Genomic DNA, 27,759 nt, shown 5'->3' on the forward strand with positions numbered 1-27,759 from the left:
GGGGAAAGGATGCACCCAAGGATACTCACACTGCAGACTCGATTGTCTCGGAAGGAGCATGAAAAAGGCGGGGGCCTTTCTTCCAAGACAATGCAAATATTTCAGAACAAATACAAGACCCACTCCCAGTCTCACTCCCAGAAGGACAATGGAAATGTGTTTTGAATTGCCGTGGCGGCAGGATAACGAAGGATAACGATCCATTCTAATTACTTAATCTCTTAGTCTCTTGCAGGAATGAAGGACAGCAGCAGCAGCCACTCCTCGGGCGCCGGCAGCAACCCGGCGGGCCTGCCGTGCTCCACCGCCACGGCCTCCACTTCCAGCAATGCCACGCCCAGTACGCCCTCCACACCAGTGACTGCCACGGCTGCTGTGGCCCCATCCGATCCCTCGACGGCGCCGCCGGCCCAGCAACAGCCGCGGGGCAAGAGCAACATCCACGAGATGCGGAACCAGGACTATGTGAGTCGCCTGATGGCCGCCACACCGCCCTACCTGTACTCAGCACCGGTGGGGCCGAACAACTTCTTCTTCAGCGACATGCTGCGCTCCCTGGTCCAGGCGAGGAACAACGAGACGGCCCGGGTGTTGCAGCTGCAGCAGCAACAGCAGCAGCAGGCCCAGCAGCAGCAACAGCAGCAGGCCCAACAGCAGGCGGCCCTGGTGCGGCGCCCCAGGAAGAGGTCCTGGTCGCACCGTCCCTACTACGAGCAGCTCCGCGAGCGCCGCGATGCCGAGGAGAAGCAACACCACCACCAGCAGCAGCAACTGCAGCAGAATATGGCGCCCGAGAAGCCTCTGGAACTGACTAACAAGGCCATCGCTCCCTATGGCTACCCCAAGATGGAGACCAAGCCCACAACCACAGCCCCGCCAGCACCACCGGCCCCGACTTCGGCTCCCGCCCCACCCACATCGACGGCGGCGAACGGCGGCAAGAACGCCTCGTTGGGCGGGGCAGTGGACAGCGTCCTGCAGGACAACACACCGCCGGCGGCCTCCCTGCCGCCCCAGGACCTGGTGCTGCCGCCGCCGCCTCCCGTCTGGTATCCGCCACTGTACGCGCCCTACGGCATCGATCCGCTGCACTTCTTCATCGACCTGCGCGTCTCCGGGCACATCTACGACCGCAAGAAGGAGAACGTCTCGCCGCTCTCCAGCAGCAACGGCGGCGCGTCCATCGCCGAGGAGAGCGCCCCCAGTGCAGGTCCTTGCTCCGGAGCCGGCACCGGCCAGTTCGCCAGCAGCCTGCTCTCCAAGCAGCGCCACGGCTCCGCCTTCACGGTGCCCATTCCCAAGGCGGCCCAGAGCGATGCCATCAACCTCTGCGCCAATGCCCAGGCTGGAGCGGGGGGCGTGGCAGGTTCGTTGGGTAGCAAGTTCGAGCACTACGCCAAGTACTACGACCTGGGCGAGGCGAAGGAGAACCACCCGGGAGCGGGGGGGAGCAGCACGGCCGCGAATCTCTCGGCGGCTGCTGCGGCGGCGGCGGCTGCTGCCAACCTCTCCAAGTCGGGAGCCAGCTACATGCTGCAGCACCTGCCACGCCTCTACAGTCAGTTCGCCGCCCACCAGGCGCAGGCCCAGAGCGGCCAGGATGCGGACGCCAAGTCGGAGTCGGCCTCGGTGAGTGCCTCGCTCTCCGCGCCGGATCTCTGCGACGAGGACTCGATGGGCGGCCGCGGTTCCAGTGACACGGGCGCCGGGCTGGAGGGCAACTCCTCCCTGGAAGGCGGCACCGGTGGCGGGCAGGGCAACTGCGACATCGACGTGGAGATCATCGACTCCATCAAATACCGTACGGATGGCGAGAGCAGTCGCTGTTCCAGCAACGATGAGGCCTCCATCACCCAGATCGATTGAGGCTGGAACCAGAAGGATATTTGAATAAATCACTTGCTATTGTGAACTGCAACTAAAGGATGTTTTTTACTGGGATGGAGGGGATAGGGGGAGGGGAGAGGGGGGCCACAACATTTTTGGTCAAAAGGCAAGTCCTTAAACACTACCGTTGTCTACAAAATACACAAACCTGAAACGCCAGGCATCCACTGGCTGGCTGGCTGTCTCCCGCCCACTTCCGGTTCTTCCTCTTCTCGTTCATTTCCTTCACGGCCCCTCCCCCGTCCAAGGAAGGATGCAGCGGCAAAAGTAATTTCATAAATCATTTGATGCTGTCGCTCGACTTGGCGGCTGCCTCGAGGCTTCTTTTTAAATGTCCTGGCGCGCGTTGGTGTCCTGATGGCGGGTGGGGCACCATCCCCCCTCCCCCCCTCCTCTGGTTGGGGCGCATTATACGCCTGACTACGCTTTGTGTAAATTAAAACCGCTGGCGGCAGCCACACCCCAACACTTGCGCGCAATTCTTTTGCACACACCACCTCCCCCCTGCCTCTCCGCCCTCACCCTTCACAGGATATTAATTTTTACACCATTCATTGATTTTGTTTGCCAGCCGCGGCTTAATGAACATGCAACATGCAACATGCCGCACTCCAAGTGATGGCGCCGCTTCCGCTTCCGGCTATTTCATTTTTTTTTCCTTGTTTTTTGTCCTTTTGCGTCTTGTTGTTGTTGTTTATTTATTCCGCCCAGTGGTGTTGTGTTGTGCTGATTTTTTTTTTATCAAAACCGCCGAGTGATTCCCATGAGTCGGCAATCCTCTGCACAGTGAGGCGGAAAAACTGCACCGCCAGCCAATCAGAGTCCTTGCAAAAAAAAAAAAAAAAGACGATCGAAAAGGAGGGTACAGTTGCCGCAAAAAAAAAAAAGAGTCGATAAAAATTTGCATAAGCTGGGTGGAGGGGGTGGAGGGGATGGAGTCGCGGTTAGGAGCTTCATTCCATCATCTCCCGTCATCATCGTTGGGTAATCAAAGTAAGTACTAGAACCGAAAAGGGGCTGCGGCGAAATTGAAATCCAACCTAATTGAAGGAAATTTATAACTCAAGCCAACAGCTGACAGATTTCTACCCCCATCCCCATCCCCATAGCCAAAGGACCAGACCCACTTTTGTTATCCGGCTCCTTTCGAATTCATAAATCTTGGCAGACACTCATAATTCATGCAACAGTCGACAATTGGCAGCGGTTTCCACTCAGGACATCGTGGGCGTGGAGCCTGGGGATGGAGTGGGGGGGAGCTGGAGCGGTGTACTTTTCACAACCAAAAGGAATTTTACCAATGACAAGACAAGCTAACCGGCAGGATAAAGTACAAGAAGTATAGGAACAAAAAAAGAGGAAAAAACGGAGCAACAATCCCCGAAGGACATCCCAAGAAAGTCCTTACAGGGGGGGTGGGGCGTTTTCGGCAAACAATAAGTGCAGCTTATCCCACAAAAGGGGGAAAAGTAGGGAGGGGCAAGTACTTGGGCGTGTTGACAGCTTAAAGCTTTTTTCTTAATTGATAGATTTGTTTGTTTAAGGACCTAAAAGGAGTGGGAGATCCTGGGTAACAGAAACTTGCCAACAAAACTGAATAAAAGGTTCTTATATGTCTGAAATAAAATTGAATTATTAATAAAACTATTTCTCAACACTAATAGCTTAAAATAATCCTAAAATTTTATTTTTTTATATAAAATATCCCAAATCTTATCAGATTCCTTGATTTTATCCGAAAACTGGTATTGCTGGCGCCATCTTTGGTTTCAAGTGGGCCATTTAGACCGTTACATTCAATGATGGCGTTGCCACTTCAACGGCCATAAAGCAGTGCTACCAGACTCGAATGGGCAGCACTCTTGGAGGCGCCAGGCTTATCAGTGTTTAAATTTCAAATTTAAAATTTAAACATACAATTAGGAATTAGCAAAGTCATGTTACTTGGCGGCGTGACTCACAAATATTATCAAAGTAATTAACAACCAATCGAAAGCGAAGCACACTGAGCAAACAAATTAAATCAGATTAAGCCCGAGCTCACCATCTTTTAGCCAAACTCGGCCTTCGCCAAATTATCATGTGATTGTGAGACCCTTGCCCAACAACCTGAAGCTGCATAATGTATCTGTCAGATACCAGCTAACTTTCCAAGACGCCAAACAATATGTTTGACAGTCCGCGACAAGAAAAACTTCGAAAAAATGGAGGAAAACTTGGAATTCAAACTTGGAATGCAATTTTCCGACTATTTTTACCCGCCCGAGGTTCGCCTCGGCAAAGGAGGCGACCTCCTCGCGTCGCTCTGCACAGTGGGACAAGGTTATGCAAATTTTGGATAAATTATGTATGCGAAGTACTGAATCTGAAAAAGTGCTAGGCTCTAAAAATTTGAATTTCTAAAATTTTTTTTTGGTAAAAAAACAATCATCTGAATCAAGATCATGTGACGCAGTTCGATTGATGAAAAGCCACACAAACACACTGTACCGCCAGATACATTTTGAGGCTATAGCCACCTCCACCCGCCCGATCGCCCGCCAGCCCCTCTCGGCCAGCGGGCAGCTAAAAATGTTTCGGGTAGTGCCTTTAGAATTTCGATTTTCTCTATCTTTTGACGATCGTTTGTACATAGTGCTCTTCTGTGCTCCCCGAAACCCAATACAGCAGCCGATCTCCACCACTGGGGAGACACTGGAAAAAAAAAACATGGTGGGGAGGGGGGAGTGATGTAATTTTATGGAAATTCTGTAAATTAGAGCCATATCAAATGTTGTGCGTGCCCCCTTGTAATTGTTACTGCATTTATTCAGTTACCCGCCGCCGCCGCCGCATTTGCATATTTTCGTGGCTGATCCGACAGTGATTGTCTGGCATGTAGATACAGATACAAATACGGTCCGAGATACAGATACGGATAGAGATAGAGAACGGGCATACATATGGGTATTAGGAGGCGGGGTGGTGTAGACCCGCTGCGGGGCAAGGGGCGCATGGCAACAGAAAATTCAACCGTTTGGGTTTGTTTGCTTTATTGCTCCACTTTTGCTTTTGTGACTTTTTAGTGCCCTGGCCGCCTCAGTCGCTGTTTGTCGCTATTTGATTTTCACATTTTTCTTTATTTTTTTTTTTTTTGGTATCACATGATTATACAAACATATCCCAAAGAAACATACACGCAGGTAATACAGTCACCTTGTGTATGTGTGTGTGTTGGTATGTGTGTGTACTGAAAGAAAATTCCTTTTCGAGTGACTGATCTGTTGATCTCCACATTTGTCGCTGTCGTCGTTGAACACAGTGACGTCAAAGTTTACCTTCGTTCTCTTACTATCGGCAAGCATAATCCTGTCATGATGGATTCCCTCGCTTGGCAACCCCCTCTTCCTATAAGTCATCGTATTAAAGTATTTGTTTCAACCTACATTATCGTAATTTCCCTGTCACGTGTGGCTGTGCTTGTAAACATTTTTGCCACAGATTGGTAACACTGTTGCTCGCCCTCGCTCTCCCATGGGCGCTCTCTCTGGGAGCCCCCCGAGAGACACTCTGTTGTGTTGTTTTGCTTTTGCACCTGTTTAACTGTTTTTGTTTTATCGCCATTTATTGGAGAGCGCCCTTGTGCCGACTGATGGCGGGGGGTGGGGGGGGAGGTCGCACCACCCCCTGGCGTTGCCATGGTTCTAACTGGTTTTTATTCGAAATTCCTTTGCACTGCAATTTCACTTGCCGAGTCGTATTTGGCCCCCAGAGTGAGTTGTATAACTATTTGTGTGAGTGAGCAACAGAAGCTACAGTGGAGACTCCATAAGGGGGTTTTTTTTCTAAATACATATTAAAGAGGAGCCATCAAGGGGAAATTAGGACATCCCTGATAACTTTTTAATTTACCAAATTGAAGCTCCTACAAGTTCGTCCTAGCCAAGCTCCACTTTACCTGAAAACCGCATGGCAAATCGAATGTGAGAGAATGTTGCCAACACAGCGGCGTCAAAAAAGTTGTGTGTAAACAATTGGGGCCGCTCTCTCTATTTGGCCGCCAGGCAGCGAGAGAGCATCGGAGACCGCCTGCAGTTTGTTTATGCGCCGTTTGTCCCACATAATTTTTGTTTGTTGGTTTTTCTGCTCCTTCTACACGAGCTTCGTCTGTGTTCTATTTTCCCAACACACACGATTTCTGCTGTCACTCTTCCGCTGCTCCAATCTCCCCAGCCTCCCCCTTTTATACATACAGTATGCTTTTCTCTCTCTCTCTTTTATTGGGATACTATCTTTTGCGTATTTTTGGCCAGCCACGTTGTTGGAAAATCGTCTCGAGGAGCGAAAAACCGGCCGGGAAACCAGTGCCGGGCAAACAACTCTCCAATTGGAGTCTCTTTGTCATCTCTTCTCTCGCCTATTGCTTGCTCTTCCCCCCTACTAATCTCTCTCTCTTTCTCGCTCTCTAATTAACACGTTTACTTTACAATTTAGTTTCATTAATAGCTTTAAGCCAGAAACTAGAGCGCAACAAATACACAAACAGAAGAACGCACGCAGCGTAAAGACAATAACGGCAGTTCTTAGCCTCTCTCCGAAGAAGAATGATTCGCTCTTCGAACGCCGATACATTGTTGTGGGCCTTTGTTATTTGCGGGCGGGTGCCTGGGTGATTGGGGGGTGGTGGGGGAGGTTGTCCACAACAAAAACAAGACAACAACGCTGATACAGTGGGCACACTGGGTAGCGTTTATGTAAATGTCTCGCCGATGATAAGCCCCAGAAGACAGTGGGTCGGCTCTTAGGTAAGCCAGTTTAGATATCATGGTTTGTTTATTTTTCCTCCAGCCGGATAAAAACAAACACAGTACTCTACCTCTGCCTTGGGCCTGGCGTACCTACTTAGTTTCTTGAAATTATCAATACTTACAGTCACCACTCGAATGTGATAACATAATTTCAGCTAACTGTAAGCCTGCTTCGTCATCTGCTTCTTGTTCTTCTTCTTCTTGCGTTTGGCAAAAACAAAAACAAAAACCATGTGTTTGCCACGCGCTTACGTCGCGCTCTCTTCCCCACTCACGCGCTCTTTGGAACGCTCTCTGGCAGAGCAGAGCTGCTCTCTCTCTCTCTCTCTCTCTCTTTGTCTGGCGTCCCTCCAGTTGCCATGTGTTTTTTGGCGTGCCGTATCGCCCACAAACAAATCGGAGAATCAGATTGGAGAACCGTTATTGCAATCAATTATTTTATTAAATTGATGATTTTCGGCATCTAAATAGCGCGTTGTTCTTGAAATCAAAAGTGCGATTTTTGATCGAGGGCGAAATTGCGTTTTCAAATTGGTTTTCGCTTTGTTTTCTTTTTTTGTGTTTTTGTAACGCAGCTAACAATCGCCTCAGCTGACGGCTCTGCTGGCGTTGGCAGCGAGATCTCTCAGCCAGCCCAGAGCCAACCAAAGAGAGAGCGTGCTCTATCGCGGTTTGCGTCGACAGAGGCAGCGGCAGCGGCAGCAACCGCGGCACAGGCGTTCTTCCACGTCGTATAAAACACAAAAATAAAAATAACATTAAAAAATATTCGGACGAGCAGACGTGAAGACGCGCATTTTAAAACGCACCACAACTAGAGTCACCCACACTACGAGTCTAAGTCTAAAATCAGCGATTAATCGCCAAAAATCATAGTCATTGATGTCCGCCGAGGAGTCAGCGTCGCAAAAACATAACAACTAAGAGGTATGCCAAGCTTCTGATTTTTCCTTTTGTTTTTGTTTTTTTTTTTTTTTTTTTGTTTTTAAATGTGCAATTAGTGTAAATAATACTCCAAATACAGTCCGAAACAAAGAAGAGAAAATAAATGCGCAAAAAAATGGCGAAAAGTTTGCAAACAAAACTCGAAAAGCTCTTAACAAACACACACCGCGAAGCTTGGACTAGGGAAAGAGCAAAAACAACGTGGTTCAAAATCAAAAGCATTTTCTGCTCCATTTTCTGTGTGTGTGTGTGTGTGTGTGTGTGTTTGTAAATAAATTTGTCACCCATGTGCGTGTGAAGAGTACTTAATACCAGCGCAAGTGCTGAGTGGCGTGCGTATGTGTGTGTGTGTGTGCGGGTCCCCTGCCTTGTTGTGGTCTGGACGCCCCCCCGCTTTGTCCGAAAAATTGAAAATTTTTGAATTATCACTCGTCCCTGGCAAGGATAGGGGCGGTCTAGTTCGGGGGCGGGTCACCCGCATGCGGTGGCAGAATAACAGCCACCGAAAACATGAATTTTAATTATTTAGATTTTCTTTTTTTTTTTTTGCTGAGATACAGGGCCTCCCCCTCCCTCCCCCCCCTTGCAAGTACACTGATCCCCAATCATCAATCATCGAAAATCGAAAGCGTCGCCACCTGTTGGACTTTTACATAACCAGGCCAAAATCAATCAAAAAATCGGGACACCCTCCCGCCCTAGAGAGTACCCACCCACCCCACAGTACAGTCTGACCCCGCTACGACGATTACTGCTCGCATTAGATACATTTCAGTTGTTTTTTTTTCGCTTTTCTCGGTTTCGCGTTGGCCTGTTACCCTTACAAGCACACGTCTGTGTGAGCATATCGCTGCCGAGACCCGATTGGTGCTGGGCGGGGAGGACGGGGGTGGAGCAGGCTGCGTCAGCGGGAAAATACAAAATAATAATAGCGGCAGAGACGCTTTTCTGGCCATACCCTGCTATTCTCATAGTGGGGAGCATGCTCTTCATCCATTACTATGCTATGGCTATAGGGTATCAACTAGTCGTTGCAACCTCTATCAGTATTGGCGCTGCGTCGTTGTTGTTGTTGGCTTTGCATATTTTCAGTGTGAGTTTGCGATCGTGTGATTTGTTGTTGTTGTCATGTTCTCCACTCTCTGGCTCTCCCGCTGGGGCTATCTGGAGCTCTCGCTCTCTCTCGCTCTCCGCGGAGACGCTAATTTGTTGTTGATAGTGGTACGCCATGTACGCCGTGTAGCGTCGATGCGACCTTACTTTTTACCCCTCCCCCTCACCCTCACCCCTGCGAATATAAATAGGTATAGTTTCCCACTAAGTAGTGTGTTGTTATCGGGGCTGGAGAGTGTCCCCTCAAAGGCGTTCTCAACCCCCGCCTCAACTTGAACTTCAACCTCCGCCCCCCCGACGCCCCGATTGGAGGTGCAACGGTACGATTATGCAACTACTTGATGCCCCAAGAAGGGGGTGGTGGGGGTGGTGTGCGTGCTTCTGACTTAAAAATCAATTGAAAAACAAAATTCTTGACGCTGGCGTGGATTAAAAACTAATTGAATATCGGGGCCGTATATAACACTTCCGACATTTTGGGGCGAAAAGGGGGTGGACAGTGGGGGGGTGGGGGGTGGTCGTCACGCAATAAGGAAAACTGTCAAAGTTGAGGAGGCCATCTAGTGGCACATAGAGGCAGTTGCAGTAGAAATATTTACCGTTAACCCCAAAGGATCCACCCACTATGGGCGTTTTGCTTTTTTTGAGAACCATCCGCAGTGCTGTTTGTTGATTACATAAAAAATGAAAATAATTATGTACACTGCTCGTAGAGAGGAGGGTGTTAATGTATTAGTGTTGAACTAACACACACACACACACACAGCAGCAGCAGAGCGAGAGAACACCAAGCAAAGCGACGCAACGCACTAGTCGGCCGAAAAGTTGGTGTTGTTTAGCGATAAGATATAGCTATATATATATACATATATATGTATATAGCTACAAGTATAGAGGCAACTGCAGCAACAACTAAAAGGCAGCAATAGTGCGCAGAATGCAAAAAAAAAAAAACTAAAAAACACTAAAAAGTAGCACCAGGAGACGACAACTTTGTAGATTTTTGTTATACAACTCGAAAAGTAAAGAGTAGCCAGATTCTAGAACAGAACTATATAAATATATAGATCATCTACTACTACTATCTTACATCATAATAGATCTCTAAAAGTTTTATAGATAGATATTCCTCTCTTCAAACTATAACAATTATTAGCATAATTTGGAAGAAGAGCATGTCTGTTCGTGCACCTGTTGCCTCAAAGTTTGTTGTCCCAGCTGTTAGCACATTTCGATCACTCACGAGTGCAGTATGCAAATCATTATTCCAAAAAAAAATATAAAAAAAAATAAATAATACTATAATCTATTCGACTACGTAACGCTACCTGTACCTCCCATTGCTATCAAAAGTCATCTATTTAACCAAATGTTTAACGCTAGAGTGTCCAGAGAAGGGTATATCAGACCAAGCGATCTAGAGCTATATAGTAGTAGGAGTACCAGGTATCCTACAGTCGAGAGGCATTAATATACCCCCCTATCCGTATCTTATTATTAATATTTTTTTTCAAGTTTTCACTGACGAGCCGAATGTGCTAATTAGTGGGAAACGTTTATCGCGGTTTGTGGTGGTCGAAGGGCAGCCGGAAAGCGAGGGCTCACTGTACCCGGGCCACGCTAACCATGTGCTGCACGATTAAAGTCGGTTCGAGGTCGAGGCTTTACTGTACTGGAACCAAAAACCTGGAACCAGAAACCATCACGTATACGCCATGGTGGCCGGTGGTTCTGTCAACTTTCTGACTTTTCTTTCTATCTTTGTTTATATTTATTTGGGGAGTGAGGGGGAGTGGGGGGATTAATTGCGGTTGACCCAATTTGCTACTCAACTTGTGTAATTGTTTAGCGCAAAAATAACAATTTGAAGAGCGAAAATTCGAAAAAGAAATCAGGAATAAAAATAAAATGGCCAAAAAAGAAAAACACATGATGTGTTTATTTTCGGGCCAAGAAATCAATTGAAATTGAAATCCAAACCGGCAGAGACACAGAGACGACTCGGTGTTGCAAAGGTGTGTGAGAGTGCAGGAAATATTTCTTCCTGTGTAGCCTCGGATGCAAGGTGGGAGGGAGTGCGCCTGGCAACAGCTTTTTTTTTTTTTCGTTTTTTGGTAACAAAGTCGCGTCGCATCTTAAACGCAGCTACTTAAGTGCTATAGTATGTGTGTTTGTGCATAGTCACTATGTGGGACACATAAATATCTCTCTTCGGCCACTCTTAGATGGGAAATCATCTCCGATGCTAGTGTACTAACTGCAATTGTTACTTCAAACACAAGTTTATATTTAGTTCTTTCTTTTGTTGTCTCTTCCGCTGCATTTCTTGCTTCTTGCTCTTTGCTTTCCATTCGTCTTCTCTTATTGTTGTTTCTTTTTTCTTTTCTTTTTTGTCGGCCTCCCCAAAAAAGCCGGCTAACTTCATTTTTATGTAAGCTCTTTCGGTGGCTTCTCCGAGAGGGCCCCCAACTCTCTTTGTGCCTTACCCACCCCCCACCCCCTCTTCATTTCTCTTTTCATTTCGGATTTGGATAGCTTAGCTGTTGTTGTTGTTGTTGTTGTTGTGCGTATGTACGGTGGAATGGGGAAAAAGTTGTATTCTCGAAATTTATTTTTATTCCCCAACAAATATGGGATGAGACATAAGCGGCAGCGACAATGCCGTCGTTGTTCAGTTTTTCCGCTGCCACTGCTGCTTTTGCTAAAATTAAAAACAACAACAACAACAAACAAAGCAACAAAGCCACTAAAACAAATGCCTAAACTACACACATGAAAAATAAGTAGTACTATTTATTAATTCAATTTTTCCAATTTTTTGTTTGTTTTAAAACTATTTTTTTTTGTTATTGGAATTTTTGTGTTTTTTTTTTTGTCTTTGCCCTGTGTTTGTGCTTTTGGCTTCTTGTATTTCCTGCTCGGCCGCTCTCTATGGCTCTCTTTGCCACCTTCGCCACCACCTCCCTCCCCCCACGGCCCACTTGGCAGCCCATTTTCGTCGCACGTGTCGCATTATTATTATTTTTGTTGTTTTTTTTTTTTTTGGGGCGATTTGAACCGGAGCGAGGAAATGGCTATATCTAATTAATTTAATTATGCGATTAATTAAAGCCCAGAACTAGTTTTCACGAATTTTTAGTAAAAAAAACTTTAGGGAGGCTCGCATTTACATATTCGCTTACAGATCGTGGCTTGGGTACAGTCTGGCCTCCGGACCAGAACTATGACGTCTTAGCCTTCTATGACTGCTGCTGCTGCCCCCCTCGTCTCATTTTATTTATAAACCCTTATGCGATTTGTAAATAAATTGGTAAGAAGAGGCCTCGTTTCTGACTCACTTTGGGGGCACGAAAGGGAGGCACGAAAGAGAGGCACGAAGAGCGGCACGCTAAGAGCTGGCCAGCTCAAGCCTAGCCCAAACAGCTGTTTGTTGGGGCTTATTTATTTGTTTTTCTCTGCTGGCTTCTGATCCTTTCCAAAAAAAAGTTGTTTATGTGTGGCCAGGGCGGGAGAGAGCACCGGAGAGAGAATGGGCCCATATATATGGGTGGCAAGTGAAGAGGGGGCGGAGGGAGACTTTGTTTTTGTTGTCATTGTTGTTGTTGCTGCTGCTCACTTTTCAATAAATGGCAATGTCATGCGCGAACGCACAGCTCGCAGAAACAAATACATACATATATATATATATACGTAAATATGTGTATAGTGGGGAGTGTATACATTAGGGCGGGCCTCGTTCGTATAAAAATGTTATCTTTAAAGCCGTTTTAAAAAGTGCGCAGTGCAAGTATCCAGGTTCTGAACCCATCACTCATACGCACCGTTTCCCGTTTCAGGCTAGAATTGCGCAACACTTTTGAAGAAAAGTTGGGGTGTACCTGTGGAGGGCCACCCTAATATACAGCCATTGTACACTTTCAAGCTTGTTTACGACGCTTTGACTTTGCTTCTGCTTTTGCTTTTCATTTATTTATTTATTTTTTTTTTTTATTTTTTATTTGCTTCTATCTGGTGTGCCGGCTCTCTCTCGCTGGCTCTCTCGCGGCAAGCTTTTGTGCGGCGGCGATTGCGTGTGTGGTGGTGTTAGTAGGTGTGTTGTCGGGTTTTCAATTGCTAAAATCGCCGCTTCGCTTCATTCGTTTGCCTGCTCGCGTGCTTTACGGTTCGAGATTAATAGAGAAACCCCACGATAAAGTCCTCCAAGTTCCCCCAAAATCAAGACTAAAAAACAAACAACAGTTCGTCTTCGCACAATCTGGCAAAAGAGCTGCACAAAAAACAGTCAACAAAACCTTGTATATACATATATATATTATTTTTTTTTGAGTGTAAGCAACCGCAACAACACAACGACCCAGCCTGAGAACACCTTGTATGGAGGTATGTGATCGAAAACACAAATAAATAATTTTTTTGCCTAAAAAAAAGCCCAAGAAGTTTTACAAAAAAAAAAAAATAGAAAATAGACGCGGGCAATAAACACAACAGCCTCTGGGTGTGTGAGTGCGTGTCTTCGAGTGTGGTGGTGTAAGCAAAACAAAAATAATAATAAAACAAAAAAAAATAGGAAAAATACAGCAGGCAAACAAAGCGACAAAGAGAGCGACAGAGAGAAAGAGAGTGGGACAAAGGCTGATTAAATGCAGAGTTCGAAATGGATGTTTCTTTTTAGTTTGAAACACTTACACTTTCAGAATATTTACTGTTGATTTGCTTTTTTGCGTAATGGCGATGGCGATGCCGAGCACATTCTCCGATTTCATAATCACGCCTAAAACACAGCCACTAAATGCCAGGCGGCGGCGTGTATAAAAATAACAACAACTCAACGAAAAAAGAAACCAAATAAAAAAAAAAACTACAAAAACCAAAAAAAAAAGTCAAGAAACCACGTTGAATTTTGGGCAGCGACGTCAGCGGCTCTCTTCTGGCTCCCCCCATTCTCTTCTGGGCTCTCTTCTAGCGTCCTGTTAGCGAAACGATATGCGTTTTGCGAATACAGTGAAAGCTTCTGCCCAAAAGAAACTATATTCCTATAGAATTACCATAATACAAAAAAAAGCCATCAAGAGAATAGTCTATTTTAGCACTACTTTTTCTCCAAGTGTAGACATCCATTTATTTATGCAACGATCAAAGTTCACTTAAAAGTAGTGCCCACTGTACTGACCCACAGGAGACACAATAAAATCATAATCATGAATAATTACTTTTAAAGCTCGCTTCCAAAGAGAAGCAGCGTGGGGTGTGGGGGAGGGACGGTGGGAGGTGACACACTAAATAAAGTCATTCTCTCTCTCTTAGTCGGCACACTCTCGCCGCTTTCTTCGCCCCCCCATCCCCATCTCCATCGCGCCCATATGCTTTCTCGCACACACACGTGCATTGCCATTTGTTTTTTTTTTCTGAGAGAGTCGTCAGGCTGCGACGCGAAAAAAAAGCTAAAAACAGCAAAAACAACAACAGCAGCAACAATGGAAAATAACAATAAAATCAGCAGAAGCAACAAAAAGAGAAAGACAACAAAAGCGTCGAGCGATTATAAACGCCAAAAGCGTTTTTCTAGCGGCCTTGTTGCGTTTTTCAGTGTGTACACACTCGCACAATAAACAAGCCTATAGATCGCTGATTTTATTTATAATTTTAAACAAATTCATACTTTTTCGATTTTGACTTTTATTTTATTTATTTTTTTTTGTTCAGATAAGGATCCTTTTTGGGAAAAAAGTACTCATACGCCCTGGTGGCGGCAGCGTATGGCGTTGTTTTCTTTCGCCAGAGCCGCTTCTTTCCGACAATTTCTTGTTACCCAGGCGTATACGTAATGTGCAAGGAAAAAGAGCGAGACGGTTGAGAGAAGCAAGAGAAGCAATATACCCCAACACACACACATGCACACGTCACACAGAACACTGACAGTCGGGGCATTACGTATACGCCGCGTGGTTTGTTCTGTGCTCGTATTGTTGTTGCTCTTGTTGCTGTTGCTGTTGTTGTCGTGTTCTCGAGAAAATTCGAAAATATATGTACATATGTGTATTTATGGTGACGACGACAACGAAGTGAACGCTTCGATTTGATTTTATTTATAATTGCACTTATCTGCTAAAAATATGCCTGCGTCCCAAAAGCCAAGCCGAAAAGTGTAGTTTTTTTTTTTTAGCCTTTTCGTCTCTGTCATCTCCGACTTACCTTTGTTCGCCATTAGGTGAATGAATTTCAGTCATTTTTGTTTATGTTTCCCCAGAGCCCCAGGCCGAAGAAGAGAGCCCCCCTGAAAGAGAGCGTGAGCGGAGTGTGAGTGGGCAGTAGGTTTCTCTCAAAAAACGCTGCTGCCTTTTCGCTTTTCTGTTATCTTGTTGACGGCCGGAAGTATGCGAAAGCTTTGACTCTCTCACGCCTCCCGCTCTCTTACACGCCCCACCTCCCTCGCATTTTTATTCGCTCTTTGTTGTTACGTGAAATGTTTTGAAAGCTGCTGCATTATTTTTGCCTATTGTTTATTGTACATTTAAATGAGGAGGAGACACAAAGACATGCAATTAAAACACTGCTATATTTTATCACCACAATAAATTGAGAAGAGCGGCAAAAGAGCGGGGGCAACAAAGCCAGAAAATACCGGCTATATTGGCCTCTCTTCTCTCTCTATCGGTCGGTTGTTCCAAATATTTTATTTATTTATGGTTAGTTGCAGTTATTTTAGTCTCACGCTCGTTATTTTTATTATATTTTTTGTTTTCTAAAAAGAGGAAATAGCTCATTTACCCTTTTTTCCAAATAGATTTTCACATTAGCTTTGTGTTTTTTTTTTATTTTGTTGCCTAGCTTTTGTCTCTTTCGCGCCTCTTCTTTATTGGCATTTCAATTGGGCGACAATTTTCACAACAACAACAACAACAATAATAACAACACAAAATCATGCTGGCTGTCAATTATTTGTTGTTGTCGCTAAACTGGCAAGAGGAAGAGCGTTTGTTGATACACTCTCAGAAATTTGTGGGAGAGAAGCACTCATATTCATGTTCATGCTTGCATCGGTATGTGTGAGTATCGAACAAGTCGCACGCTGATTACTCCACGAGGTTTTTTTTATTGCCTATACAGGGTAGCAGAGGATATGCTAGACTATTTCTAAACTAATTTCTGTACGAAATCTAAAGCCACTATATGGCTTTTAAGCAGTTAGTTCGTTTTTTTGTTTAATTAAGGGGTATCACCTAGTCGTAACCCCCTTTTGGATAGTTTGTGTAGTTAAACTCCACTTGTTAGTCTTTGGTTTGTTTGCCACTAAAGTGGCTCGGTTTCGTTGTTATTTTATTTTTTTTTTTTCAGTTTTTGATACGCTCATGGCATCCGTGCGCCGCATTTGTGCACATTGTTTGGTTTATATCTGGATCTGGGTCTGGATCTGGATCTCTGGATGTATGATGATTCACTTCATCATTCTGGCGCTTCAGTGCTGGCATTTCATTAGCGTGATTTTTCTCTCTATGCATAGTGTATGCTTTTATTTTGCTTTTCTTCGGCAAAAAAAAAAACAGTAAAAAAAAGCAGTGCTAGCAGCAGCACCAGGTACAGTTACCGCTGGTTGTGGCTGCTGCTTTTGTTTCCCTGTTAATTGGCTGCCAGAAGAAAGGCCGAAATGCAAGACGCTCGTTCTGCTCTCTCTCCTGCTTCCCCCCTACGCTTGCTCATGCTGCCACCCCATCCGCCCACCCAGTTGACATTTAAAGCAGCTGCTATTTCTGCTTCTTCGTCCTCCTCCACTTGCGCTGTCAAAAGGTCCGCAGGTCACAAGCAGAAAGCCCAAAAGCCAGAAATGCCAGAAACCAGAGAGCAGCAATTTGACGCTGACGCTGACGTTGACGTTTCTAGAACTGCGCTAATCTCAAAGCACATACAGTTTGTTATTGGGCAAGAAATGCCAGTAGGATAGGTGGTTAGTAGTAGCGTGGTGAGATTTGGTGACCCCTATAGCGGGACCCTACTGTCGCATCCCAACCACGACTCGAAAACAAACGCCTTGCTGCCCTCTCGTTCCACGGTGTCTCGTTCTCTGTGTGTGTCATGCTCTTCGGAAAACAATCGCACCCGCCAACCCAGAGATAAACAATCCCCAACGTGAGAGAGAGCTAGAGAGGCGGTGAGAGAGCGCGACAAATTCAGACACGATGTATCGGCATTTTTGGCATGAAAATAAAACGGTGAGCTTCCAGCACTTGCAGTTGTTGTTGTTGTCGGCCATATTCGTTGCTAATTAATTATGTCAAAGGCAACTCAAAACTCAAACCCTCCCCCCTCTCCTACCCGGTAAGGCGCGCCAGGGCTCCTATCGCCCTGGCCACCACGTTGTTGGAGGCTCTCTTACTGGCGTTCTCTCCCCCCCTTATATGGAGGGACACGGGGCTCTCTTGTGACGCTCGTATGCGTCTTGTTATTATTTTGTTGTTGTTCGGTGGCGAAAAAAAAAAAACAAAAGTTGCCAAGACAACGAAACTTTCGAAAAAAAAAACAAAAAATACAAAAAATGGCAAGAAAAGTAACAAATCTGCGCCGCAAGCTTTTTGTTTTCGCTAGATTCCAGTCTGTCTACACAGCAAGAAAACCAATACCTGATTAATCATCATAATATGGTCTGAAATCTTAATAGTTTGGAGAGCTTTTTTCTCAGTGTAGTCTGGACGTCAGTCGGCGCTGACAGCGACGCCGGCGCAGCCGTCCATTTGGAGGTCGGTGGAGCTTTTTGTTTTTGTTATTGTTTGTGTTTTTGTTATTGTTTCGTTCTCTCGTCGCGTTTGTTGTGTTTCACGTTTACGGGTTTGTTGTGGCGCGATAGTGCCTCCCCCCCCGCCTTGCCCACCCCTTTCAAAGCACGGACATGGAGATCCAAAGGAATGGCTAATAATCATGATGCAGACATGCATGGTCTTGCATTCCCTGGGAGAGGAAGGGAGGGCAACGTGGCGTATACTTGATGCAGCGCCCGTCCAAGTCAATAACCATCTTGGATCTCAACGGTTCTGTTGACTTTTCTTCAGCCCGCAGCCCGTAACTCAAACGAAAATGAAAATCAATAAATAATAATACACTTTGTTGGCTGCCTTGAGAACTACACCACCACCCCCACCTCCACCCACCTCAACGATTCGCGTGCCCAACCGGCGCATAAGTCGTCCCTCGGGCCAAATGAATATTTCAGTTAATTGCCTTCGAGGTAATGGCCCGTCGTTCTGGGCCCCGACTGGGGTGACTAACGGGGGCCCACTGTGCCGATCGCTAGCTGATCGTTGGACTCCCGATCCCGATTCCGGGCCGATGAAAATCGGTTGCGGAAAAGCACGGACGGAGTACTCCCACCACACTGGCTGATAAGATAATCTCCTAATCACCAAGTACACTGGGAGTATTAGTTTCTCGCAGCTACATTGTTTCTCTCAGTGTAAGAAAGAGAGGGCTCTATACACGCTTCTGGCGTCATAAAACGGCCCCAAAGCAAACACGCGTAAGTTAGAAGCAAAAAAAAAACAAAAGACAAAACAGAAAAAATATGTCTTCGATTGCGTAAAGTGGAACCTAATGCACTATGGGATATATGAGCACTTTATGGGGTATTTTTTAAAAGTTATAAATTAATTTGAAACTATTGTAAATCAAACTATGATGTTTTTAACTCTAAAATGTTATATTTAACATTCATTTAATTTTATATTTAGCTTGGGCTTTAGTTGCAATATTTTTAATGTGACTTTAATTATACATTTTTTTTTGGATTTTAAAGCGATAAGTTATAATGAAAATTTGATGAATAAAAATAATGGAAAGATAATTAATAATTAAGGTGGTTTTTACTGTGTGTTTAATTTAATAAATTGTTTAAACTTTGGGTGTCTTATAAACTAAAAAGAGACTAGATAGTGTATAATTTTGTTTAGTTTTTAAAAGCCTTTTTAGCTGAATTTTTATAATAAAAATTAAACTTAAAGCAAAAATTGGATAAATTTTGTATATAAATGGCATTAATTGAATATTATTAAGTAATAATATTAATTTTGTTTTAATTTATGGGGCGGAAAGGGACGTGGTGAACTTCTAAGCTTAGATTAGCTCAAAAACTCCCAATAATATCAACATTTTTCAAATTTTTATGGGCGGCGAGGATGTTGACACGCCTAGTTTCCTATAGTCTATATATAGTCTATAGCCTAAGCCAACATAATCAAATAAAAACTATTGGTTCTTTTGGCATGAAATATTTCCAGCAAAAGTGTTCATTTGCCCCACAGTGCAATGGCGGAGAACCAAGGGGCGCGGAAAAGTATGCAATAAAAAGAGCGAAGGACGTTCCAAAGCAATTATGCGATTTGTTGTCTAGTCGGAGTGGGGTAGTGGGGGAGTAGGGTAGAGGGGGCGAGGGAGAGTCACGGAAAGCTAACTAATAGTTTGATGACCGAACAAAGTGCAGCACGAGTCGGTGAATAATGGATGGATTGATCATTCCACCAATGGGTCATTAGATCATCCAGCATGACTACAAAAATATTCGAAGATTATCGAGTAACTAGATAGGAATTTCTGATTTATAAGCCAGCCAGAAACTGATTCTACCTTTCGTCTTCCATCTTGCAGCATGTCCACAGATAGTCCCACACAGCTGCGGGATTTGAGCCAGCTGCGGGGTCACCTCCAAGGCCCGACCCCCGCCCCGGCTCCCACCACGGCCCATGGATACCGCAGCATTGCACCACCCGCCACCACAACCATCACCAGCAGCAGCAGTAGCAGTAGCAGTAGCAGTACATCCTCCCCAGCAACAGCGCCCCCAGCCACGCCCCTAGTGATGGCCAGCATGCCGGCCAGTGGGTCCAAGTATGTGCTCCTGCAGCACAATCATAGTGGCGGCTTCACAGCCTACGACAGTGCCTCCGCGGCGGCAGCAGCGGCAGTAAACGCTCCCCAGGCGGGTACGGGGGCAGGAGCCGGCGGAGCGGCCGGTGGCAATATAGTCCTCCTGGCGGCGGAACCTCTCGAGATGGGCTCCGCGGACGCCCTGGCCGCGGCGGCAGCGGCAGCCGGAGTCGGAGCTCGACCCACCGACGGCGATGACGGCGAGCTGCGCTCCCTGAGCTGGCTGAACGACCGGAACCTGATCAAGGGCATCGTGACCTCCAGTGGAACGGCCGCAGCGGCCGCCCAACTGAAGCGAGGAGCGGCGGTGGCGCTGAAGACCACGCCGGGCTCCACTCCGGGCTCGGTGTGCATTGTGAGCGACCTGATCGAGGAGCTGCCGCCGAGCGAGCATCCCAGCGAGCAGGATCACCCGGCTGGAGCTGCGGGGACGGGCGCGGCGGTGTACAGCACCACCACGGTGCACAAGGGACCCAGTGGCACCACCACCGTGGTGGAGTACAAAGCCAGCAAGGCCAACAGTCAGTCGCAGTCGCAGTCGGCGCAGCAGCAGCAGCAGCAACAACAGGTCTACCAGCGCACCACCCTGGGGCACGGATACCTGCCCGCCCAAGCCACCCTCTCGCCCGCCAAACCCACACTCGCAGCACAGCAGGCGGTAGCGCCACCACCTCAGCAGCAACAGCAGCAGTCGCAGATCTTCGTGACCAGCAACGGAGGCAGCGGCTTCAAGGCGGCCGTGGCGGCGCTCAGCTCACCCACCAACACCACCACCAGCAGCAGCAGCAGTAGCAGCAACAGCACCACCACCCACCACCCGCACAAGAAGTACCTGCGGGAGAAGATGCACGTACAGATGGACCAGAGCAGCCATGTGGCCTCCACCGTGACCGTGGTCAGCTCTCCCGCCTCCTCCAACAACTCCTCGATTAGCTCCAGCTCCACCAGCAACTCTGTTTCTGGTTCCGGTTCCGGATCGGGCTCGGGTTCGGGCTCTGCATCCTCGACGGCGGCCGTAAACGGTGGCAACAGTCCTGTGCCGAAGGGCAGCAGCAGTAGCTTCACCTCGGTGTTTGAGGCCATCAACTACGCCACCACAGTGACCAGCACTCCGCCCGCCAGCAAGCAGGAGGCCTCTGCCACCGCCGCCGCCTCTGTTCCCGTCTCCGTTGCCGTCTCTGTAACCGCCTCCGTTGCCGCATCCCCCTCCGCCTTCTCGGAGGCTCCAGCTTCCTCTGTGGTCATCAGCGCCGGCTCCTTGCCGCCAGGCTACAGCTTCGTGGACCTCGTGGCCGGAACGCCGCACGTCATGTAAGTCCACGATCGACCACCCCCCTCACGATCGCCTCGTAACACTCGCTCCGTCTCTTTCAGATCCACGCCAGCCCAGATGGCCTCGCCCGAGACTCCGGCCGGAGGGGCTCTGATGCCCGGAGCCTACTACACGACCTCCGCGGGCGGTGTCAGCAGCACGGGTCCGGCCACGCGTAGCCTGCCGCTGTCCGTGTCGCCTCCGCCCCCGCCCATGACGCCCACGGGCCACCTCGGATCTGTACCGGGCGGGGGCTTGGTGGGAGCCGGCAGCTCCAACCTGCGCAGCCCCAACAGCTATGCGAGCTACGACAACGAGGACTCGCTCAAGGATTTCGATATGGTGGTGAGCTCGCGGATGCACACCAGCACCCCCCAGTACGGAGGTGGCGGTGGCAAGGCGGGTGGAGGCGCCGCCAATGGCTACAGCAGCGGCAGCAATGCCACGCCCCAGAAGCAGAAGCATCCCAACAACGTGCCATACGACCCGCTCGTCCACACCAACAACAAGCCGCCATATAGCTTTAGGTGGGTCTCCTCTTTGCTCCTCCAGTTGGGACACATCTGATTCAGGCCTTTCCTCCCCCTTGTCTCTCTCCTTAGTTCCCTGATCTTCATGGCCATCGAGGGCTCGAACGAGAAGGCGCTGCCTGTGAAGGAGATCTACGCCTGGATCGTCCAGCACTTTCCGTACTTCAAGACGGCGCCCAACGGCTGGAAGAACAGCGTCCGCCACAATCTGTCCCTCAACAAGAGCTTCGTGAAGGTGGAGAAGGCGCCGAACATGGGCAAGGGATCGCTGTGGCGCGTGGAGCCCCAGCAGCGCCAGAATCTCATCCAGGCCCTCAACCGGTCGCCGTACTTCTCCAACTCGGCGGTGGACAAGATCAGTCCCTCGCTGAAGAGCCCCGGTGGTGGCAACGGTGGCTCCGCCCAGACCTACGACAGCCTGGATGGCGGCATTCAGGGAGTAGCCTCTCTCCAGGGTGCACCGCTGGCCGGGACCGGGTCCAGGGCGGGAGCTGGAGCGGGTGGAGCTGCCGTGGCCCTGTCCACGCCCTCGAAAAGCAACGGCCTGGTGATGGCCAATGTCGCTAGTCAGTCGCAGAGTGCGGCCACGCCGCACAGCCCCGGCGGTGGCGGGGGAGGAGCGGCCGGCAGCCACGCCCGCTTCGATCCCAAGCTGTTCCCCAACCTGTCCAAGGCCTTCCGCAATATCCGCGAGGATTCCGCCGGCCAGCCACTGCTCCAGGACGTCGTCGACGAGGATCTCTCCGGGGACTACCACCACAACAATAACAACAACAACAACAACAGCACCAGCGTTGCCAACAACAACAACAACGGCGTCAAGTACAACTTTGTGGGCTTGAACGGAGCCGGCGGAGCACTGGGACTGGGAGGCGGCGGAGCCAACGGCGTGGTGGCGCCCCCAGCTCCAGAGGGCAGCATCAACTACGAGCGACTGGCGCGGGACTGCGGAGCGGACAGCATGGACGATGTGCACGCGGCGGCGGCGATGCTCTTCCTCAAACACGGACCAAAGGCCTTCAGCGAACCGTTCCAAAACGGGTAAGTACTCCGCACTGAGAGCAATAGAGTCCACTTACCAGCATTCTTGGATGTTTCAGGAGCGCTCCGGTGATCACGAGCTCGCCTAGCGAGGACCACACCTACTCGGCGGGCGGTAACAGCAACGCGGACAGCGGGGCTTCCACACCACTGACGAACGGCAACCTGCTGGCCCAGACGGCGGTCCAGTCCGCCCAGATCCATCAGGGCGGAGGCGGATCCGACAGCAACTGCGCCAGCTCGGACGCGGCCTACGACAGCAGCGAAGAGAAGTGAGTCGGAGGGCAGTCCCTTACTGTGAACACTAATCTGATTCCTAATCCTTGAGCAGCCACAACATCACGCCCGAGGAGCTGGCCGACCAGCAGCGACATCGCGACGGAGTGGATGCCCTGCTATCGCTGTCGCGCTCCTCGATCGTGGAGTGCGGCTCGGTGGCCACCACCCACTACCACAGCAACGGGAGCAGCGGCAGCAGTCACGGTTCACCCCACAAGCGCGCCTCCAGCCAGAGCCTCGAGGAGGAGCACCGCGAACAGCAGCAGCACCACCTCCAGTACCATCCGTTCACCACCTCCCAGGTGGTCGGCATGTACACGAACGGCAGTGGCAGCAAGATGGCCCTCCTCAGTAGCGCGGCGGCCAATGTGGCGCAACAGCACCAGGACCTCTTCAGCCCGGCGGTCGGTGGCGGCAGCCTGTACGGCGTGGGAGCAGGTATGCTGCCCCAGAGCCTCAGCGCCGCCATGGCGGCCAGCAAGTGCGGCAACAAGGTGAAGCCTCTACGCGGTCCACTGCGCACCAAGAAGCGGAAGTCGGCCTGCATGCGGTGAATGTGGCGCCAGGTTGGCGGCAGGTGGACCTAATGGCGGGCTCGTCCTGCCAGGTCCTCCTGTTAGCTACCTTCTGCCAGCCCGCCCACCGTGCCACCCACTGCCCCTGCCACGACCCAGTTGTTATCTCTTTCTAAAGTGAGGATCACAGAGAGCATTTAGTCGAGACCGAGACCGGATGAACTTACCCCCCCCCCCCAGCTCTTGCTTACCGCCTGAGACCCAGTCCTAGACCCCACACCCAGGCCCCCCAAGCCCCCAAGACGTGTATCGATTACCTTCCTGTGTTTGTTATACAAATTATCGAACCTTATATTTTTTTTAATGGTTGGAACTAATTTAGAATGTAGATCTAGATGTGTTTTTTATATAGAATTCTTTTTATTATTGATTATTTGATTGATTGATTGATTGATTGTTGGCCATTTATATTATTTTTTTGAATACGATAACCGATTATCGATTATTGATTACCGATTATTACCTTATATTGATTTATTAGCCATCTAGCCGATTTTTTTTTGTTTTTTGCTCCTGACCTTTAGTTAGTAGGTTTAGTTATCTTTTAGTTTGTAATTTTAAAATGTGCAAATATTTTAAAACAAGAATACTTTTAACCAAAACCTTAAATCATAAAACATAAACCTTAAAGATTAAACCTTAAAGCCCTTTAAAACCTTAAATCATAAACCTTAAAACCGTGTAGAGACCTTTTGCTTTTAAAACGTGAAACGAATAGGGACCCAAAAGTAGGACCCAGAGGAGTAGGAGGTGTCCCAACAACAACAACAAAGAAACTACAAATTCTGCTAAGACCCCAAAATGAAATCGTGACTAGCGCAATAAGTATAAGTTGTAGCTTTTAATTAAATCGAAAGATAAACCAAAAGAAAAGGATAATGGAACAAGAAAGTTCGAAAAATGTTTTAATTGAAAACTTGCAAAAAATTAATCCAAAAGAGAGATATATAATTATGATTGATGATATATATATATATATATATAGAAAAGATATCTTATAAGATAAGCCAAGTAAAGGAAACACACACACACACACATTTAGCGCCTTAATAATTGAGTCCTTAGCTAAAAACTAAAAAAAAAACAAAAATATGATATAATGAGAGATCTGTTGAATTGTTTGAACTGCTTTGTTATATACGGATACACGAGTACATATATATATATATATATTCTATATCTATATATTGCTAGAGCTAAGGCCAAGCCCCCCAATCACCCGACACCCCCAGAAAACCAGAAACCAACTCAAGCAAATGTTAAATCAAAGATATTTAGTCGTTAAGTAAAAAAAACAAAACCACAAAAACCATTAAGAGCAAAATGCTAAAAACAAATCCTAATCGTAAGTCTAGTTGAAATGAGAAAACATTTGTTAAACGAGAATCAAACTTTAGTTGAATGAAAAATCCAAAAAAAACCCAGAGATCCCAGAGTTCCTGCTAACAGTAGTAGCAGTTATATAAAATAACTAACACACACACAACTAACACACATCGTTTATACCAACCAAGGCAACCAAGGATGACCTAATAAGCCACTATTGACACTAGAATGTCACACTTCAAGTACCTTTTGTAGCAAAAGCAAAGCAAAGATCGCATTAAAGTTTAATTAATCTATAAAAATATATTACCGTTTACCAGCTAAACTAAATAATTAAAAGCCATTTGCTAGTTGTTGCCCCTTCCCCAGACCTTAATATTATTACGATTATATATGACCATGGTTTTGTGTTTGAATTGGTTGCAGGACAAAGGATGATGTGTGAACTAACCCCTCACCCCCCCCCCCCCATCCCCCCCCACTAGAAGCGAAAACAACAAAGTAATTGTAGTCGTAGTCTAAGAACCAGATAGCCCCCTTCTAACCCCCCTCGCACGACCCACAGTGTCGGACGGACAATCGTCGTTGTCGTCTTAAGTTTAAAGGTTAAAAAAAATTCTAAACAATTAGATTGTAATACACACACATACACACACAGCAATAGCAAATACAGACACCCATCTATTGTTATATATATATACAACCATAAGCTTTAACCTTTGATCCCCGATCCTGAGCCTTGTAACGATCCTTGTACCGATCCTGATCAGATCCAATCGCAATGAGCAAAAAACCAGTTTTGTTACACTGTTTTTTTTTCTTCTATTTTTAATTATATCGCATCATTATTATTATTATTATTATTATTATTATTACTATTATTATTATTATGATATATTCATGCTGGTGTATATCGGAACATATACATATGATTATACAAAAACCTTTTTTTGCGTACCAAATACACACAAATCAAAATGTGAATTATTTCTTTTATTTTCTAAAGAGTGGTTTTATTTTCTAGTTAATAGCTTCTAGTTATAGTTATAGGGTTTTGTTAAACTATTGTAAAGTGCCTGGCGCCTCCCCATCACCCCACTACCCCTCTTTAATCGATTAGAGCTTGTAATCGCCGTAGACTCGTTTGTTGAAATATTAGCTTAAAGCTAGAAGAAATCCCGATAACGCCTTGCTTTGGCCTCAAATACGATAATATATATATATATGAATTTTAAACCAAAACAATGTACAGACTACAGGGTATAAACCGATAAACATCTCGAAATATCGAACCTTTTCTATATCTCCGATGAGTAGGATCATCACCTGTTGTTTGCCCTCCAAGGTTTCAGCTAGCGCCTGTTTTTTCTAACCTCTGTGTACCAAACATCAAATACAAAAAAAAATATACAACCAAGATGGATAACCAAGCAACTTAAGCAAATCAAATACAATTATATATTTATATACATTATATATATATATATATACATATGTATGTATTATATGTACGAGGGAAGCAAAAGGATGGACAGTGGATTTGATGGAACTGTTTGCCCAACTCTGTGTATTTTTTTAGACATAACATATTTTCTACATTTTGGATGAGGTTTTATTTTTTGCGTTCTAGTTTGTTGCGCTAAACTCGTAGAGAGACACTGAGAAAAAAACCAAAAAAAAAAGTGCGAAACAGATCGAGGACTGACCTTTGGGCCTGCACCTTTGTGAATAAGCGAATTGTGTATGACATTCAATAAATAAATTAATCTCCACCCATCTGTTGATATCGAAGCAAAATCACTCATGTCTTTAAATTTGTGGGCTAAAGTGTTACAGTGTTCTCCAGGACTAAAAGCTCGTGTGTATGTGGCGCCCAACGTGGGGTGCACTTAGCCAAGTTGCCAACCACAGAAAGCTCAATCCCGGACACTAACCATCAACCCAGTGGTTAAAAAAGGCGCCACTTTCGAATTGGAATACAGTAGATTCTTCTTTATTGAATTTGATTTTTCTGTTCAGTTTTACATGCTATATAAACTAGTTTTATTAATCATATTATCGGTTGTTATTATTTATATTTGCATTGCATCGTGTACCGTTACTCGTGTCCACCATTATGAATGTTTCTAACTCGATAACACACTTCCGACTTATCGAGACATGCCTTCTAATTTTATATATCATCGGATGCTGGAAAATACAGACACTATTCGTCCGAACCGAATCGTTTCCAAATCAAAGGTTACAGATTAGCTTAAGTTAAAAAAAAAAACAATTATTTTACCTTTTAATTGAGTTTTTCATTGTGAGTTTTCTGTGTGTTTTTGTCGTGCATTTATACAAGAAATGCTACAAAAAAATATCCTTCAAGTTTAAGTTTTTTTTTTTAATTTTTTTTTGGTTAATTCCCATGTCTAATTGCTCTTAGATCTTAAAATGATTTCGAGTTCGATTTTTGAGTTCGATTCCGAGGTTGCCAAAAAGTGTATGTGCTTAAGTTTAGTATCTATGTATAATATATATATATATATTTATAACTATATACTGTTTTGGTTTTTTTCTATTTTCCTCTGGTTGTTATATGTAAATTTTTGATATTTTTGCTGCTTTTTTTTATTTTAAGTGTTAATTGTTAATTATTAATTGTTTTTTTTTTGTTTTTTGGGCACATTTTGCTAATTTAACATTTTTCTGTTTTCTGTTTTCTGTATTTTTATGGTTTTCTGTTTTTTTGGGCGGATTTGAAACTGAAAAACGGAGCTGGTTCTCATCAAGATTCATTATTTTGTTAATTTTTGGTGGAGAACTTAGGTCTTCGGCTTGGTGTCGTACCGGGTACCGGGTATCGATCGCCCAATGTGTGTTAACTACATTTCATAATGTTCATCTTGGTTCAACAGTTCTGTTTGCATATATATATCGTAATTGTGTATATATATTTGTATATATATATCTGCTGGCTAACACTATATGGCTATTTCGAGTCATGCTGCACTGGGCCTGCTAAAATAACTGCTTTTGTATGTATATATCCCTCGATTCACTATCCTTAGGCG

General features: G+C 46.3%; 2 protein-coding genes across 3 annotated transcripts; both read left to right on the forward strand.

Moving 5' to 3' along the window:
* Window positions 1-231: 231 nt before the first annotated feature.
* On the forward strand, window positions 232-1,869 carry LOC108121661 (uncharacterized). Its single transcript, XM_017235912.2, has one exon. The coding sequence runs from the start codon at window positions 238-240 to the stop codon at window positions 1,864-1,866; it is 1,629 nt and encodes a 542-aa protein (XP_017091401.2). The 5' UTR covers window positions 232-237; the 3' UTR covers window positions 1,867-1,869.
* A 5,547-nt stretch (window positions 1,870-7,416) lies between these two features.
* CHES-1-like (Checkpoint suppressor 1-like) lies at window positions 7,417-25,687 on the forward strand. 2 transcript variants are annotated; one of them, XM_070276716.1, is made up of 6 exons: window positions 7,417-7,601; window positions 19,362-20,951; window positions 21,015-21,479; window positions 21,555-22,523; window positions 22,583-22,795; window positions 22,855-25,687. In XM_070276716.1, the coding sequence occupies exons 2-6, from the start codon at window positions 19,363-19,365 to the stop codon at window positions 23,354-23,356; spliced, it is 3,738 nt and encodes a 1,245-aa protein (XP_070132817.1). In that variant the 5' UTR covers window positions 7,417-7,601; window position 19,362; the 3' UTR covers window positions 23,357-25,687. The 2 variants fall into 2 exon arrangements, with proteins under 2 accessions (XP_070132817.1, XP_017091473.2); XM_017235984.3 differs by lacking the exon at window positions 7,417-7,601 and adding an exon at window positions 12,787-13,112.
* The last annotated feature ends 2,072 nt before the right edge of the window (window positions 25,688-27,759 follow it).

The sequence above is a fragment of the Drosophila bipectinata genome, chromosome XL (assembly GCF_030179905.1).
Source record: "Drosophila bipectinata strain 14024-0381.07 chromosome XL, DbipHiC1v2, whole genome shotgun sequence".
Lineage (NCBI taxonomy): Eukaryota > Metazoa > Arthropoda > Insecta > Diptera > Drosophilidae > Drosophila > Drosophila bipectinata.